The sequence below is a fragment of the Papio anubis genome, chromosome 12 (assembly GCF_008728515.1).
Source record: "Papio anubis isolate 15944 chromosome 12, Panubis1.0, whole genome shotgun sequence".
Taxonomy (NCBI): Eukaryota; Metazoa; Chordata; class Mammalia; order Primates; family Cercopithecidae; genus Papio; species Papio anubis.
In genome coordinates this window covers 119,495,332-119,513,108 of record NC_044987.1, presented here as the reverse complement: position 1 = coordinate 119,513,108, position 17,777 = coordinate 119,495,332, and the positions used below count along the sequence as shown (strand labels likewise).

The 17,777-nt window shown below is 45.1% G+C and overlaps 1 protein-coding gene across 13 annotated transcripts in view; it reads right to left on the bottom strand.

The window, feature by feature from the left end:
- PPFIA1 (PTPRF interacting protein alpha 1) overlaps nt 1-17,777 on the bottom strand; it is a 115,435-nt gene that overhangs the window by 31,290 nt on the left and 66,368 nt on the right. For 5 of the 13 annotated variants that reach the window (XM_009185426.4, XM_009185417.4, XM_009185419.4 and 2 more), the window contains 7 exons: nt 14,980-15,203; nt 11,478-11,709; nt 9,860-9,976; nt 8,869-8,898; nt 5,522-5,673; nt 4,170-4,342; nt 3,726-3,819 (listed from right to left, as the gene is read on the bottom strand). In XM_009185426.4, the coding sequence (XP_009183690.1) occupies nt 3,726-3,819; nt 4,170-4,342; nt 5,522-5,673; nt 8,869-8,898; nt 9,860-9,976; nt 11,478-11,709; nt 14,980-15,203 (1,022 nt within the window). The remainder of the gene's footprint in view (nt 1-3,725; nt 3,820-4,169; nt 4,343-5,521; nt 5,674-8,868; nt 8,899-9,859; nt 9,977-11,477; nt 11,710-14,979; nt 15,204-17,777) is intronic. The other 8 variants (XM_009185421.4, XM_009185424.4, XM_009185425.4 and 5 more) reach the window with 3 other exon arrangements.

The window sequence follows — 17,777 nt, the reverse complement described above, 5'->3', positions numbered from 1 at the left end:
TCTGGGGGAACTGTTCCAATTATGGAAGAAGTCCCCTGTGTCGAGGGGATGCAGAGTCCAGAACTTGGAGATAGCTGAGGCCACTCCACCCTGGCCCTCTGGGCTGTTCCTTTACATGAACAACTACATTCCTCCTTTATTGCTTGATCTCAGACTTGGCTCTTTCACTGGCTACTGAGAATGCTATAATGCAAAAAGGTCATATAATTTGTGAATAATGCTGTACATTTTATAATTAAGACATAGCATAATGGTAAAGTCTTTCATAATGAGAAGCTTGTGTGAGTTTTTGCTGATCAAACAGTATGTAAGGGATAGGGAGGAAGTACTTTCATTTAACTATCCAAACTAAATATATTACCTTGCTTTCATAAGACTGAAGCTGTTCAATCCCCTGCACCCTGCACACAGTGAACGAGACTTGCTTTCACAGGTACAGTTGCCACCCGGGTGACAGAGCAGGACCCTCTCCAAAAACCATAAAAAAATACCACCACCACAAGTACGGTTCTGTGACCCAGCCACAGCCCCTCCCACGCTCCATGGCCATGGCACACTGGCAGAATCCTGAGGAAAGATGTAGGCTCGCCCTGATGAGAAATGGATGGAATCAGCATTTCTTATGCAAAACTAAAAAGATCCTTGGGCCAGATGTGATGGCTCACACCTGTAATCCCAACACTTTGAGAGGCAGAGGCAGGAAGATCACTTGAGGCCAGGAGTTCAAGACCAGCCTGGTCAACACAGTCAGACCGCTGTCTCTACTAAAAATAAAAGTCAAGGCCGCAGTGAGTGGTGAATGTGCCACTGCACTTCAGCCTGGGCAACCGTGCAAGGGCGGAAATAAAAAAATAAAAAGATCCTCTCAGGAAGCTCAGCATAGAGCCTGTGGCTGGTGACTGCCCACACTCAGCCCAGCAAATCTCCCAAGTCTGATTACCCTGAGAAAGCACTAGGAAGACAAAAAGGAGAACATGAAAAGGGAACACTTTAAAAGCAAGGTTACTTCAAGAGATGGCGTTTCAATAACCCTGGGGAATTCCAGAAGTGCTGTGGAATCACTATGCACTATCAAAGCTGATGAACGTCTTTAGGACAGCCAGCCCCGACTTGCGGGTTCACTACCACGTATCCCAGGTACCAAATGCGCCCACCACACTGTGTCTTACAAAACTTGAAATCAGCTTGCCACCAAACTCACCAGGTTCCTTAAATTCTCTGTAAGTGAAAGCATCTGGCTGTGTAAATTTTGCAGTTAAAAGCACACTTTTGAGTGAAATCGGGGGTTAAGGAGAAGAAAATAATTCTGAGAAATATAATTTCATTCTTAAGAATGGCATAAATATTAAACTGTATTCATATAATACTTTTTCCGGAAAACGCAAACTTTTTTTCACATTTATATGTAGATACCTTAGGCCGGGCGCGGTGGCTCATGCCTGTAATCTCAACACTTTGGGAGGCAGAGGTGGACAGATCACTTGAGGTCAGGAATTCAAAACCAGCCTGGCCAACATGGTGAAACCCCGTCTCTACTAAAAATTCTAAAAAATTAGCTGGGCATAGTGGCACACACTTGTAATTCCAGCTACTGGGAGGCTGAGGCAGGAGAATCACTTGAAACCAGGAGGTGGAGGTTGCAGTGAGCCAGAATCGTGCCATTGCACTCCAGCCTGGGCGACACAGTGAGAGACTTCATCTCAATCAATTAATCAATCAATCAATCAATAAAGCACTTTTTCTAAAATCAATTTTATCTCAGTTTAAGTGAAAGAAATGAAACTGCCCTCTATAGTCAGACAAATAATCTTTGTACTTGGAAATTTTCCCCACTAAGGAGCTGGTACATTTCAGAACTTCCACATGGATCCCAAGCACAACATAAAGGACAGAGAAGTTTTATTTCACTTCCTCATACTTACTATAATAAAAACAGTAACATTAGCAAAATCTAAGGAATGAAATTTTCCTAGGATGTTTCCAGGAGGCAGAAAGTTTAGTCCTAACATTAAGTTTCACAGGGCCAAATGGCAATTACCCAAGTTATTTTAAAACATTCTTGGCTGGGCGCAGTGGCTCATGCCTGTAATCCCAGCACTTTGGGAGGCCGAGGTGGGTGGATCATGAGGTCAGGATATGGAAACCATCCTGGCTAACACGGTGAAACCCCGTCTGTACTAAAAATACAAAAAAATTAGCTGGGCGTGGTGGCGGGTGCCTGTAGTCCCAGCTACTCGGGAGGCTAAGGCAGGAGAATGGCGTGACCACGGGAGGTGGAGCTTGCAGTGAACCAAGATCGCACCACTGCACTCCAGCCTGGAAGACAGAGTGAGACTCCGTCTCAAAAGCAAACAAACAAAAAAAACATTCTTACACAGTTCAAGCATAGCAATGTTCAAATCAGATTTTGCTGTTAAGTGGTTTCTATAAATTTCCATTTACAGGAAACCAAAAAACCTGAGTATTCCTATGGTATTGTTAACATTTAAGAGCATTTTACCTAAAATATAATCAATAAAGTTATTTATAAAGGCTTTGAAAAGAAAACTAAAATGAGACAGATTTCACAACAGAAAAAATCAGCCGGCAACTCTGGGGGCTAAAGGCAAAGGGGCCTCTAGGGCAGAGGGTCCCTGCAGGCTCTGGTGCTTCTGGGAACCAGTGTCTTTGGGCCCCAATTTCCAGATGAGCGTTGGTTTCTTAGGGCACTTAAAAGTGGCCAGATGATTTTTCCCACACTCAGAGTCATCACACAGCCCATCAAGTTTCACCCTGTCTCAAAGCCTGGCGTTACCATCTTCCACATTTCTCAAGCTCAGGCCTTACCCCATAGACTACACAAACTGCTTATTTTATTACAGAAGTGGCTTTAGTTTTGTTCATCGTTTGTTAGCTCACTCGGGCATTGTCTCAGCCTATCTAGTTCATCTATGGTCAGCCAACACACAACTCACCCCACATCCCAGAAGGCCCAGGGACAGGAACCTGATTCCTCCATGCCCTCACCCCGGGGCATCACAATGCCTGTGCTCCTTTGTTGAAAGCCATCCCAAATATTACAGCTTATTGTCAGAAGCAGACTTAGTTTAGAATTAAAACTTAATATTAACAGGCTATAAAATCTGGAGTCTCTCTGAGATAAAAGTACAAAATCTATAGAAGAGAAAAAAATGCAACATGACAAATGTTTCAGGCAGATTACTAGCATGAAGAGCAAATGCTGAACGCTGGCAAACAACAGTCGCTGTAGTGGCCACAGTTACAACTTGTTTATGACTTGCTGGCACTGTTTAAATAACTTCATGCATATCATCCCATTTAATTCTCATAAAAGCCATACAAGGTATGTACTACTAGGATCCCCACTTTACAGATGAGAAAACTGAAGCACAGAGATGCTAAGTCACTTCCTCGACGTCACAAAGTGAACCTGAGCAGGCGCCAGGGCCGACTCCAGTGCTCAGGCAGCCGAGTCCAACTCTCACCCATCCTATCTCCTAGTTGGACAACTTTCCAAGACAATAGGGATACCAGTGTGAGTTTCTTCGAAATTTCACAAACACTCTAAATCTTCCAGAAAGTATGGCTTAACTAAGGCTGTAGGTAAAGCTTTCAGAATACAATGTATATATACATAGCTACATATTATAATTAATGAACACTACTTAGAGCTTAGGCACAACTGAAAACCATGCAATGAGATGATGAAATAATACAAAGCTTACTTTTTTTGAAGTTTACGATTTTTTTCAGCCTGTCCTCCCAATTTGCTAAGTCCCAAGGCATCCTGAGATGAATTATCTGTCTCGGAAACGCCAGCTATGAGGAAGCAGAACAGCCCAGAAGTAAAAATCAGCATGACAAAGTTCTATGTTTTCATAAATAGGCGGATGAATATTTGCAGGTTCAGAGGGAAATCATTTCTTAAGCCTAAGTTTCTGACTAGACAACCAAATGCGCAAGACAAAAATGCTCAAAGACAGAAAACGTGGGGTACCTGAGTGGCAAGTGAGCATAAACCGCTGCTCTCTAGCTCCCAGGCCTTCACAGCCGCTGCTCCCTGGAGAGCACACGGCTGCCGGAGCACCGCATGGGAACTGCTGGCACCGAAGGCAGTGCCTTCCTCCCCGACCCCTGGCTGCTGGGAAGGGTGCGGAAAACCAACCAACCTTGTCCTAATGCTTCTTTGCCGGTTTGTCCAGGTCGGCCCTTTTCTTTCTTGCCGAACAAGCGGCCAATGGAGGACTTAATGCCTTTCTTCTTTGGGGCTTTGTGGAGCGAGTCCTGGCTACTGTTGCTACTGCTGGGATTGCTCACGGGACCGTCCTGGGAGCCTGTGGAGCTTCGAGGAAAGAAAACGGATCTTTACCATGTGCCCTTGTAGGATACTTCACATATTAACAGTTGCAAACTTCCCTACAAGCACTTCCAGTCTCTTTCACACACATCTTCCTCACCAAGTGCATCATGCATGACAAAGGCAGGCTCCCGGTGAGGCCAGCACAGAGACCCATTCTGGGCAGCTGAGACTCTCTGACACGGAGCTCCCCTTCCCTCCAGGGGAGGCCCTGACTCCGCACCATCAGGTTCCAAAACTCAGTGGTCCGCCTGCTACCCCTCCAGCAGCTCCCACAACTGCCCTGGGCATTACTCTGCGCAGCTGAGAAACGTGGCGATGTTAACTGCCTGAGGGGTCACTGATGCCTCCCCTGCATATTGCCTGGCACAGAACCAAAATCCAATGGAGTCTGAAAAAAGAGGGGCCGGGCGCGGCGGCTCACGCCTGTAATCCCAGCACTTTGGGAGGCCAAGGCTGGCGGATCATGAGCTCAGGAGTTCAAGACCAGCCTGGCCAGCATGGTAATACCCCATCTTTACTAAAAATACAAAAAGTAGCTGGGCATGGTGGCGTGCGCCTGCAGTCCCAGCTACCGGGGAGGCGGAGGCTGTGGTGAGCCAAGATCATGCCACTGCACTCCAGCCTGGACAACAGAGCGAGACTGTCTCAAAAAGAAAAAAAAAAAGAGAGCATAGATGGCATACTAGTGACAAAACAGCTGATTGGTTTCCTGAGTGGGGACACTCAGTAAATGGGTAAGTACAACTTGGAACTCTCCACAGCTTATAAAAGGTGCAAGAGGGCGTCTGAAAGGCACAGGTTGTCCTAGAGGGTGGTTCCAATCCGAAGTCTGTCATTTGCTTGCCAAACTCTCCATCAAGAATAGAAAGCAGTCAATTTGTAGACTCTGAAGACATGAAGTTTTTCCAAAACTTGCTGATATCATTTAACTCCTTCCTTTCCAAACTAAGCTTGCCCAAACAGATATGCATTTTCTGCTGGATTTCACTGTAGCCCAGAGCAGTGGTAGGCATTCTAAGTGTAACATGTAAATACACTCAACTGAATTAACAGACAATTCTAGAAAATCATTGTTTTAGTCAAGAAAAGATTCGTCGATTTCTCAACACTGGAAACGAAAAGACAAGTATGCTCTGCACGGGGCTGCTGCAGGCTCCTTACTTCCTTAGGTCCCTGATGTCCTCGTGGCTGACGGTGTGCAGCGCCCCTTTGTGCAGCCGGTCTAACCGAAGGGCTCTCGGGGAGGAAGGCGGGGAGGTTTCACACTTTATGGTTGTCTTGTCATCTCGTACCTCTTCTCTGGAAGGTGGCAACTGAAGGGTGAGAGAAGCGCAAAGTCAGTTAATAGCAGACTGTGAAAAACTCAGGCCTTACATAATAGCCATAAACTTCTTTTGAAAATCGATTCGCGGTGCTTTCTGCCAGCACAGAAAGTCTTGTTTCAGTCTGGCACCATTCTGAAGGGCCACGCAGCACAGCACCACAGAGCCGTCAGACTCCTGGTCTGCCTCCCCACGAGCGTGCACTGGGCCAGCAGGACACAGGGATGCCCCTCATCCTCAGCCTCCTCCATGCAGCCCAGGGTTATCCTAGGCACATTACGAGGACAGTCACTCAGCTGCAGAGATCCGAACACCACCTATAAACCATATCGTTACAAATGTCAGACAGCATTAACTCGCACTAATGAAGAGCCAGCGACGTTTACCTCCTGATGTACTTCGAAAGACACTCCAGAGACGGCAGAAACCTCTGGGGCAAAATTGTCAAATACCTTTTTGTCTGAAAGGGTAAAAAATAAACAAGGAACAGCCCATGGCCACCCATACACATGTCTATGGCTCATATTTCTCAATAATGTTTGGACTGGACACTATAAATTGAAGCACTTCTATGCAGTTTAAACATTTTTCTTCAATATGGCTTAAAAGAAAATACTTCCAGGCTTATCATTACAAGATGATCTTTGTCAGACTCCCAGGGTTTTTCGTTTTTGCAGTGGAGCATGAATATGCCCATGTGCTGAGGGAGCAGGATGGTGGCAACAACAGTGAACAGACTCACCCCTGCAGGGTCTAGGCAGATCCTGCTTATACATCTGTGTTTTCTGGTTTTGACTGGGACTAGATTTCATAAAACACGTTGAGCAAGCATTACTATAAACAGGAAGACTTGAACGGTAAACTTTATTTTATTAAAAAATTTTTTAAGAGCCAGGTTCTTGCTACGATTCCCAGGCCGGACTGCAGTGGCCATTTGCAGATGTGATTGTTTTGCATTACAGCCTCAAACTCCTGTGCTCAACTGATCCTTCTGCCTCGGCCTCCAAAGTAGGTGGGACTACAAGCATGTACCACTGGGCTCAGTTTGAACTTCTGCTTTTTAAATGGGATTGTGTAAAGTATATCAATCCTACTGTAGCCCCACTGTGGCTCAGGGAGGACCAAGTGCATTCAATGCAAAATGGAGCTGTGCTCATTTAGGACACAATCTCAACTGACAGTTAAAATGCAAATGAATCCTGCACCCTTTCCTACTTTCCAGTTACAATCACAAGACAATGAAAGGCTTTCATATCTAGAAATTATCAATATGAAGCTTAAGTTTCAAAATTCAGGTTAAAACAATCATATGTTTTAAAAAAACAAAACCAAAAACAGGGTACAGGGCAAGCTGACATGCAGCCGGCTGTAAGCTGTTAACAGAGTCTGGGGAAAGCCCCGAGAGCCTGGCCAGCGCTGCCCACCGCATCCCTCCACAGGCCACTCTCCGCACTCCCCCACACGCCGCCCTCTGCACTCCTCCGTACGCTGTAGTGCTGTCACGTGCCAGACTTCCGCCTCCATCCCAGCTCAGGCCTACTAGAGAGCAGGGAAGTCCTCTTGGTCCACACCAACACCACTGACACAGAGAATGAAGGCGACAGTCTTCTGTGGACCAGGTCTGGCACCAGGCCTGACACTCTGCACGCACACCTGGTTTAACCTCACAACTACCCAAGGACTAGGCTCCTCAAAGCCACCAAGCAGCACGCTGAAGTTACCAGTGACCAACAGGGCCAGGTTATCATGCCTAAGTATCAATCAACATGATGCTTCCTTCACTGAGAAAATCTTGCTATCAAAAAATAAAGAAAACACAATCCAATAGAAGTCAGCTGAACTGAAGGCCGTGCTCTGTGTCTTTTGCTGCTGGTGTAAGCTCCTTATCTCACCACAGCCAGCCACAGGTCCAATGCCACTTTAAGTGGCACTGTTCTATCATCATCTTCACTTCTCAGGAGAGCAAACTGAGGTAGAAACAGACCCCAGCTCACAAACTCATCAGTGATTAAACTGGGATCCGAACCCAAGCAGTTTCACTAAATCATCCAACAGAGAGCTCACAGACAGTTGCTGACCAGGTCCCACGCTTTTGTCAGAGACAGATGCCTTTAGGTATCTAAACAGCTGTCCAGTCACCGCATCATCAGGCGGGTTTCAGACACCAGCACAGAATAAAGACCAGAGCGTGAAAGTTATGAGGGGGAGATTTTGGGTCAACATAAAGAACAGCCACCGAGCAGATCTGCTCTTAATGTACTCTACTTCCTTCGAGAACAGGAAGGCCCAATCCACAGTTATCTCTAAAGAGAAGTGGTCTTGGGCCTCCTTCTGTGGGAATGCTGCCAGGGAGGTCAGAGTATCTGAGACAAGTAAGGCTAGATGGTGAAGCGGTCACCTGTCAGATTTTGAAATCAGACAAATCTGAACTCAAATCAGCACTGTGCACTGTGGGGCCTCTCTAAGCTTTAGTTTCCACATCTGTAAAATGGGGATAACAACAGTAACCTCACGGGGATGTGTATGGGGATTAAATATGGGTTGAGCATCCCAAACCCAAAAATTTGAAATTCAAAATGCTCCAAAATCTCTAATTTGAGTGCTGACATGATGCTTGAAGGAAACGGTCAGTGGAGCATTTCAGATTTTGGATTTTCAGATTTGAGAGGCTCAACTAGTAAGTGTAATGCAAATATTTCAAAATTCAAACACATCTGAAATCTGAAATCCCTCTGGCCCTGAGCATCTCAGATCAGGGACACTCAGCCTGCACCAGACTGGGGAAACACTCAGCACAGTGCCCAGCATATGGCAAGAGCCCAACGCTAGCTGTGACTATTACAAAAATGGGTCCCCCTGAATCTACAATCCATAGCTTTGCACGAGTAATTTCTTATTTTTAAAACTATGTCTACCATGAATAAGCATGTGATGACTAGAAGGCTAAAAAGGTGAGAGAATGGCAAACTGTTACATTTGTCCCAGTGTTCTGTGAAAACCACTAATGACTAATTTCCAATAGAACCATCATCCAGTAAGGTGCTAGGTCACTTTAGACACCTCCATTAAAATGCCAACCATTCATTATTATACAACTACATAGTGCTGTATTTATGTAAAATATGATAGGTACTCTTCAATACATTATTGAGATACAAAGATACGTTAAATTACTAAATAATTTACCTTTCTACGATGTTTCCTTAAATCACTAGGCTGATAGATGCGTGCAAAGAAATGAAGAGAAACCAGATTTACTATACACTTTGAAGTTAGAAATTCAAGGATCAGTATAAGCAAATATATTAAAATAGAAATGACAGGAGACAGGATTTAGAGAAAATGTAATTGGATAGAGAACCATTTTTTCACCAAAAAATTTAAATACAAGTTATTAAAGGTTTATTAGAGAAACACTATAAATTATTACTTAGATAAAATTCTATTTCTTGTGTTTTATTAAAATATGGCATTCTATATAATAAACGACCCTAACAATCATCTATTCTAAGCCAAATCTCTCTATAACTTAGTTTTCTTTAATAAAATCCATGTTATAATTAAAAATATTCCAACTGATGACGAAGTTACTGCAATACCAATTATAAAACTGAACAAACCTACTTTTAGTTAATCACCTGTTGGACATTAATGTGAAATCCTTACCTAGAATTTGATTTACCACTTCTCAAAAATAAAGTTATTGCTTAAAGCAAGGTATCCTGTGAAAATATATAAGAACAAAAGCTAGCATAATGTTAGGTAGAATCTTTACATCCATCCTATGATTCAAGTAAGATATTTTAATTTAAAAATAACCTATTAGAGACAGCAGCTGATGAGATTCAACAAGCTGATGAGATTTACAGTCTTGAATACAATCATCAGAACCAGAAAGCATACTGTCTGTGTAAACAGCTTCCATTAAGTCTACGCTTAGATAGATTATTTATGTAGGAAACACTTATGAATTACAGAAATCCTACATAATTTGAGTAAAAACACTCTTAAACACCTATGTCTTGCCTGTATCCATACTTACTATATAGTAATACACTAATGTAAATTTATTATCATTGAGAAAAAGATACTTTTAACTAAGAGAAAAGCAACCCATTAATAAAGTCATCACAGCACAGACTCACACATGATCGAACACACACAGTTGCGTGGTTACCTGAGCATGCTGTGAAGAATCGCTATAGCATGGGGTGGAACTGGGAGGGGAGGTGGATGAGTAAACTACAGACTGATGGGGACCTGAGGTCTGGATTAAAAATGAATCTGGAGATGGCTAAAATAATAAAAAAAAAGGATGACAGGAAATCAAAACCAATGACGGAAGCATAGAGACTGTCAGCCAGCATACGGCATTACAAAACCAGAAAAAATATATAAACATACACAACTGTTTTTACAAATTCTCTGGACAGAAATAAGCATAAAACCACAAATAAAACAGTCAAAGAGTTTAAAATATTACCTAATTAGATGATGTAAATTATAAAAACAGTATTTCAAAACACTGCAAAATAGACTAGTTACCACCTCATATGCCACTAAAATGATTCACCATCAATTTAATTGCATGCTGGCTAACAACACAACTAAAAATGAAAATAGATGGTAACGGGAAAAAATATGATAGAAGCGCAGTTAAAAAGCAAATCGTCTAATTATGAAATATTTCATTGACAGCATACTGACAAATCCTAAATATACAAGATGGTTTTTTGTTTTTTTAAATAAAGATGGGGTTCTCATTATGTTGCCCAGGCTGGTCTCTTAACTCCTAGCTCAAGCAATCCTCCTACCTTGACCTCCCAAAGTGCTGGGATTACAGGCGTGAGACACCATGCCAGGCCCACAGGAAAGTTTTAAACATTCCTCAGACCCGCACACTTTGCAAACGCCAAACACCAGAAGGTCATCGCATTTCCAGGTGAGAGGTGACCCTAAGCTGCGAAGGGAAGAAGCCCATCTGCTTCCTTAGGGAGCCACGAAGCAGCTAGCTTGTTCACGGCTTCACATGCAGAACCCTTTCGCATTTTTTCCTTTTTTCCTTTTTTTTTTTTTCCGGTAGTAGATGCCCTGGAAGCTGGCTGGGCACTCCAAAAGGAAAGAAATGCACTGACTCCCTTTATACATTTTCCCATATACTCTGATGTCTGCCTTTATTTACTTTTGCTAAGTAGTTTTTCCTAGAAAACAGAAAATATTTCCCCTTCTGGCTGCTGTACTTTTGCACAGTTGTCATGCCTAATGTCACACAAACAAATGGTGTATTGCTAGCCTGGTCATCCAAATATTAAAAAAAAATTTTAATATTTTTTGGGATTTGTTTTCAGATAGGGTCTCACTCTGCTGCCCAGGCTGGAGGGCAGTGATGCAATCATGGCTCACTGTAGCCTCAACCTCCTAGGCTCGGGTGATCCTCCCGCCTCAGCCTCCAGAGTAGCTGGGACTACAGGCATACACCACCATGCCCAGCTACTTTTTGTAAAGACAGGGTTTTGCCATGTTGCCCAGCTGGTTTTGACCTCCTGGGCTCAAGTGATCTGCCCACTTTAGTCTCCCAAAGTTTGAGGAATCACAGGCGTGAGCCACCATGCCCAGTCCCAAATGTTAAAATTAGTTTGTCATAACTGAATGATTAAATAATAACTAGTTTTTATAATCTTGAACCTCTTAGAATAATGAATGTACTTGATTTTCTTGTGGGTAGATTTGTAGTGTCCAAAATTTCATACAGGTATGCTGAGGGCAGCCACAGCAGGGAAAGGGCGGATACGTACAAGGGTCATGACGCCCAGTCTGTCCACTTCCCGGGCTGGGCTGTGAGGGATCCTTCGTGGGGTGGAGCGCCCACTGCCCGGAGGGGAGGAGCTAGCAAGTGAGGAAGCAGGGTAGGGGGGAATGGAGCTCATTGATCTAAAACGACCAAGATTGTCTAGACTTCCGCTGCCAACTCGACTTTCAATCTCCTCTGCCCGCTGCTCTGTGTTTTCTTTTTCTTCCTGAATCAACCTAAAATAAAACAAAAGCAGTCAGTCCTCCCGTTTCCGCAAACAGATTAATGTATTTGCATGAGAAAGACCATGCTTATACTCTGTATTACTATGAGTAAACTCCAATAGTAAGTTACTCAATGAACACTTCAGCAAAAATGTCCTACTCTTTTAAAATTTTTATGTTTTTGTTTGTTTTGAGATGGAGTCTCGCTCTGTTGCCCAGGCTAGAGTGCAATGGCGCGATCTCAGCTCACTGCAACCTCCGCCTCCTGGGTTCAAATAATTCTCCTGCCTCAGCCTCCCAAGTAGCTGCGATTACAGGCATGCGCCACCATGCCCGGCTAATTTTTTGTATTTTTAGTTTCACCATGTTGGCCAGACTGGTCTCGAACTTCTGACCTTGTGATCCGCCCGCCTCAGCCTCCCAAAGTGCTGGGATTACAGGCGTGAGCCACCGCGCCCAGTCTAATTTTTATATTTTTTGAGACACAGTCTCACTCTCTCATCCTGGCTGGAGTACAGTAGCATGATCACAGCTCACTGCAGCTTCGAACTCCTGGGCTCAAGGGATCCTCCCGCCTCAGCCTCCCAAGTAGCTGGGGCAACAGGTATGCACCACCACGCCTGGCTCATTTTTAAAAAATGTTTTGTACAGACGAGGTCTTCCTATGTTGCCAAGGCTGGACTCAAACTCCTGGCGTCAAGTCATCCTCCAACCTCAGCCTCCTCCCAAAGTGGTGGGATTACTGGCATAAGCCACCACACTGGCCTCAATCTTTTTTAATGTACTACATCTTACAACAACAAAAAGTAAACCTTCCATTGAGTCTTGTTGGTTCTGGATATCATTCATATTTGATTTTACTTATTTACACTAAAATTTTGGAGAAGACTGGATGGCAATTTTTCCTATGGTTGCAATTAATAGTTTCTTTACTAAGCAATATTTTAAAATTTTATGACCCTTATCTCCCCTATTCTTAGAGCAAAGCTGAAGACTTCTACAGATTTCTTCAACTGGAAATCAGGAACTCTAATATAAAGAACAGACCCACAAAGCAATTAGGAGTTTCCAAACACTTAACTGTTTAGATTAAATGAAAATACTGAGTTTTTTTTTTTTTTAAGTTTAAATTTGAACCAGAGTGTTATCTGATGGGATTCTCTACCATCCTCATCTAAATTTCTGGATTCATGCCAACCATGCTACATAAATTTGGAATTCAAGATTAATGATCCTCTATCCTAGAGTGGATCACTAGACAGCAGTTTTAATATTTGACTGTGCCAATAATAATTATTCTAGTATTAAAATATAGAAACCTTGCAATAACCCTTCCAATTAAAGCTCTACTTACATTTCTAATCATTATTAATAGAAGAAAATCCACAAGTCAGTGGGAAGAACATTTACACCAGGTCAACTTTCTGCATAAAGAGGAAGCACTTTTATCTAGTAATACATTATAAAAAATAAAAACAGGCCAGGCGCGGTGGCTCAAGCCTGTAATCCCAGCACTTTGGGAGGCCGAGACGGGCGGATCACGAGGTCAGGAGATCGAGACCATCCTGGCTAACACGGTGAAACCCCGTCTCTACTAAAAAAAATACAAAAAACTAGCCGGGCGAGGTGGCGGGCGTCTGTAGTCCCAGCTACTTGGGAGGCTGAGACAGGAGAATGGCGTGAACCCGGGAGGCGGAGCTTGCAGTGAGCTGAGATCTGGCCACTGCACTCCAGCCTGGGCGACAGAGCGAGACTCCGTCTCCAAAAAAAAAATAAAAATAAAAATAAAAATAAAAACAAAAGGTATATAATCCTTTCCCAGTTCCCATAATGATGAGGAAAGACTATCTTTCTGAACGCATCGTATTATTTTGCACCTCCTCCTTCAAAGGGCCCCCATGCCTGGCAACAGATTGCTGCAGGGGCCTCTTCACCAGTTTTCAACATGGCACATGAAATGGGAGTTTATAAAGTCAAAAACACCGGCAGCATACCAACTTCTTACTTCAGAACATACAGCCCTATTTTTTTTTCTTTTTAACCAAAAAAAAGCTGGAGTAATACAGCTCTTGTTGATGTTTCTCTTAACCTTCTCTTCTTTACCTCCTGTTCTCTCAGGACTGGCACCTCTACCCGCATAAACTTCACAACCAAGTCCTGGCAGCACCCCACCCAGACCCACCACAGGACTCCACGCACACACCTGTTCCTCACTTGGATTCAGGCTGGCCAAGCGGCACGTCAGGTCAGGGCCTGGGGGGTAGATCCCAGGCACCCCCTGGTCACACTGCTGTGTCCCTAGGCCAAGCCAGCGTGGGCAGGGTTTACCGGTCTCTTTGTCAATATAAAAGCAATTCTTGGATTCCATTCTACAGTTGGCCCATTTTGGAAGTTCTGCATTGTAACTGCTAAAGTTGCTAAAGAAAAACCCTTTAAAATACTGATGAGACTAGAGGGCAAACCTGCACTCTGAGCACTCACTGTCCGTGTTAACTTCACACAGGGAAAGGCACACTGGAGTGGCGCGTGCACTCCGGAAGAGCTCCAGCGTTCTGTGCCAGGCCACTGTGTGATGGGACCTGAACACGTGAGGTTGACGGACACACTACACACAGCCTCTTCTGTGCAGGAGGCTGCACACACGGCAGGTGACGGCAACGCGCTCCTTTCAGGGTTCAGGGTCAACGAGGGACACTCAGACCAGAAGGGGGTTGATAAGCAACCCTCCCTCTCCCTTCCCACCCTATGTGCTCGCTCTGGCATGCACTTGTTCTGAGCACTGGTCTCTCTAGTGAGTGGCACTGGCCTGTGGAGGCTGTTCATCCAAGGCAGGCTTCAGTCTGTCATCTCTTTCCAGTCCACCGCCGTGCACACCTTTCATCTGCACTCCGGGTCAGGAAGGTAGGCCGATCGGCCTCCTTCAGATGTGCTCAGCTCACATGGCCTTCCAAGTGCAGCTCTCAGGATGGCAGTGGGAGCCGGGCGGGCCCAGAGCCCCTTCAGGCACCCTCCCAGGGGAAGGACTGAACACCTCTCAGGTCCCACAATGTTCTACCAAAAGGTACCAGTGCCGTGACTGTGGGGAGAGTGCCCTGGTTACTTGAATTTTATATTCGAGGGCAATTTCAGAACTTAAAATTCTTAAAACAGAAGTTAAGTAAGTTCTATTATTATGGAACACTTAGAAATGTTAATAGTATTTCATCCAGACTTTTCCAGGCAGGATGAGATTCCTCAGAGACACCCACGTGTGTGGTGAGTGTCATGCACGGCTGCACACACCTGATCTCTTTGTTGATGGCGTCCAGCTGCTCCTGAAGCATCATGGCTAGCGTGTGCGCGTCGGCCTGGCCGCCGGGCGACAGCAGGTCAACTGAGCTGAGGAGAGTGTCCCTGTCATCTTCACCATCAGACACATCAGCATCACTCTCGAATGCTTGTGCTACATTTGCCAAGACACTAGCTTGCTGGGCACGTTCCCAATCCTGCTCATTAAGAGTCTGTACCTATAAACAAGAAAACCAAATCTCAGCAGATAAAGTAACAACATTAGTTGTAGAAACATAAATCTATCAGAAATTTATAAATTCTTTAATGAAAGCCCAAAAGATTTTAGAAAGATGGGCCATGCTTATAAGGTACTGACATGAAGCAGGCAGTATTTAAGAAACTGGGGAGGGCAACAATCCATTCCTTGGACCCTTGTGATATTAACGCCCTAACATGGACATGTGGCACTTCCATGGTGAAATACACAACTGGGAGACTGAACAGAGTCAGAAACAAAAATCGAAAATCAGCTGGGAAGGATGGGGAGGGGGAGGATGAAGAGAGGCTGATCAAGGGCTGCAAATATACCCTTAGAAGAAACAAGACCTGGTGTTGGATAGATCAGCAGGGTGACTAGAGTTAACATTACTAGGTGATACACGCCAGGCGTGGTGGCACATACCTGCAAACCCAGCATTTTGGGAGGCTGAGGCGAATGAATCACCTGAGGTAAGGAGTTCGAGACCAACCTGGCCAGCATGGCGAAACCCCGCCTCTACTAAAAATACAAAAATTAGCCAGGCGTAGTGGCTTATGCCTATAATCCCAGCTACTCGGGAGGCTGAGGCAGGAGAATTGCTTGAACCTGGGAGGTGGAAGATGCAGTGAGCCCAGGTCGCACCAATGCACTCCAGCCTGGGCGACAGAGAGAGACTCTGCCTCAAAAAAAAAAAAAAAAAAAAAAGGTGATACATTTCAAAATAGCTGCAAGGGAATAACTTGAATGTTCCTAGTGTAAAGAAAGGAGAAATACGTAAGGTGATGGATATCCCAATTACCCTGATGTAATTACACGAATGTATCAAATTATCACATATACCCCCTAAATATGTATACCCAATATGGATCAATAAAAAAATACACCTGTGCTCCAATTATACATGCTACTGGAAAGTTACAAAAAAAAAAAAGATTTAAATCCATATCAATTGAGTTCACTCAGTTGTTGTAAATTTCGTGTTTTCGAGTACCCTCTAACCAACCTGTGTGTCCACATCCTGCCCTACCTGAGGCTCTTACTACCAAGCCTGAACAAGCAAAGGAGGGCAGCAGCAACTGAGAGAATCAAGGGTGATCTCCAGAATGGCAGAGTACGCGGCATGGGCAGCTCAGTGCTGAGTGGCCATGTCTGACTGAGGCATCACGTATGTCATCAGAATGCAGAGGGTAAAGTGTGTGTGCCGGGACCTACACAATCCCCCAGGTGTGATTCTTTCACGCCGCCTCACTCTTCAAGCCCCCAACACCTCCTCTCCCATTCTCACTCCCAGCCGGTGACCTTCCCATGTCATGGAGACAAAACCAAGGCCTGCACTCAGCCTTCCTCCTCTCTGGGATCAGCCCCACCTGCTGGGCAGCAGCCTCAAGCCCTGGCTCCCACCCGGATCTCCGGCCATCACGGCTCCCTCTCTGGATAAGCAAGTTCCACTAGCTCGTCCCATTAGCACAAGGACACTTTCTCCCCCATCTCACCTTAAAACACCACAGCAGAAACCAAGGCCCTTCCCCCATCCCTGCCCGGGTCTCCTTTCACCCGCCCCTCCACTGTTCTGCTCCCAACCAGAGTAAAAGATACTGGTGAGCCGCCTCCATTCTGTCTTCCTGTTCCCACTTCTCCAGACCTTGCTGCAGGCAAGCTTTGAGTGCTTACTTCCCCGCCAGTGGGACTACTCTATGGCAGTTCCAACGTGCTCCCCGTTACTAAGGCCACCAGCTGTCCCTTGATCCCGTCTCCCATCTGACCTGGCCCATCAGCAGGTTGGACTCTGCTGCTCTCCTCTCTTCCCCGAGCACTCTGCCCAGTTGGTCCCAGGACCCTACCCCTTGCTGGTCATGCCTCTGTCTCATTCCTTCCCAATCTCCCCACCGATGGTCTTGGAGCACCCCAGAGCTCCATTCTTGGGCCTTGTCTCCATCGACAGGCACCCATGAGATGACATCATCTTGTCTCATGTTACTTAATACCATCCATATGCTCAAGACGTCTCAATTTTCATCTCTAGTTCTAGCCGTCTCTCTTGGGTTCCAGACTGGAGTAGTCAACAGCCAACCTGCCACCTCCCCTGGACAGCTGATAGTCCTGTCAACCTGAACACGGCCCTGGCTCAATTCCTACTCTCCCTCAAGCCAGTGTCTCCCTCATCTCAAGAAACAGACTTCATCCTTCCAGCTGCTCAAGCCCAAATCCTTGGAGTCATCTCTGACTCCTCTCTTTCCTTCTCACCCTGGATCCAATCCCTCAGCAAATCTTGTTGGCACTCCATAACAATACACTGAACATGTTCCACGTGCTGCTTCTCCTTCCCCCTTCACATCCCTGCTCAGACGTCACCCTCACTATACTGTCTCCCTGGCCTCCCTACTTACAATTCTTACTCCCCTGCTCACTCCACAACTCAGGGCCCCCCTGAGTCCCATTTCCGTGCTTATTACCATCTGACATACCGGGATGGTTTAAAAATATGTCCACAAACACTTTTAACACTCATCCCTTTAAGAGGTGGAGGGTGATTCTCACCCCAAACCCTGAG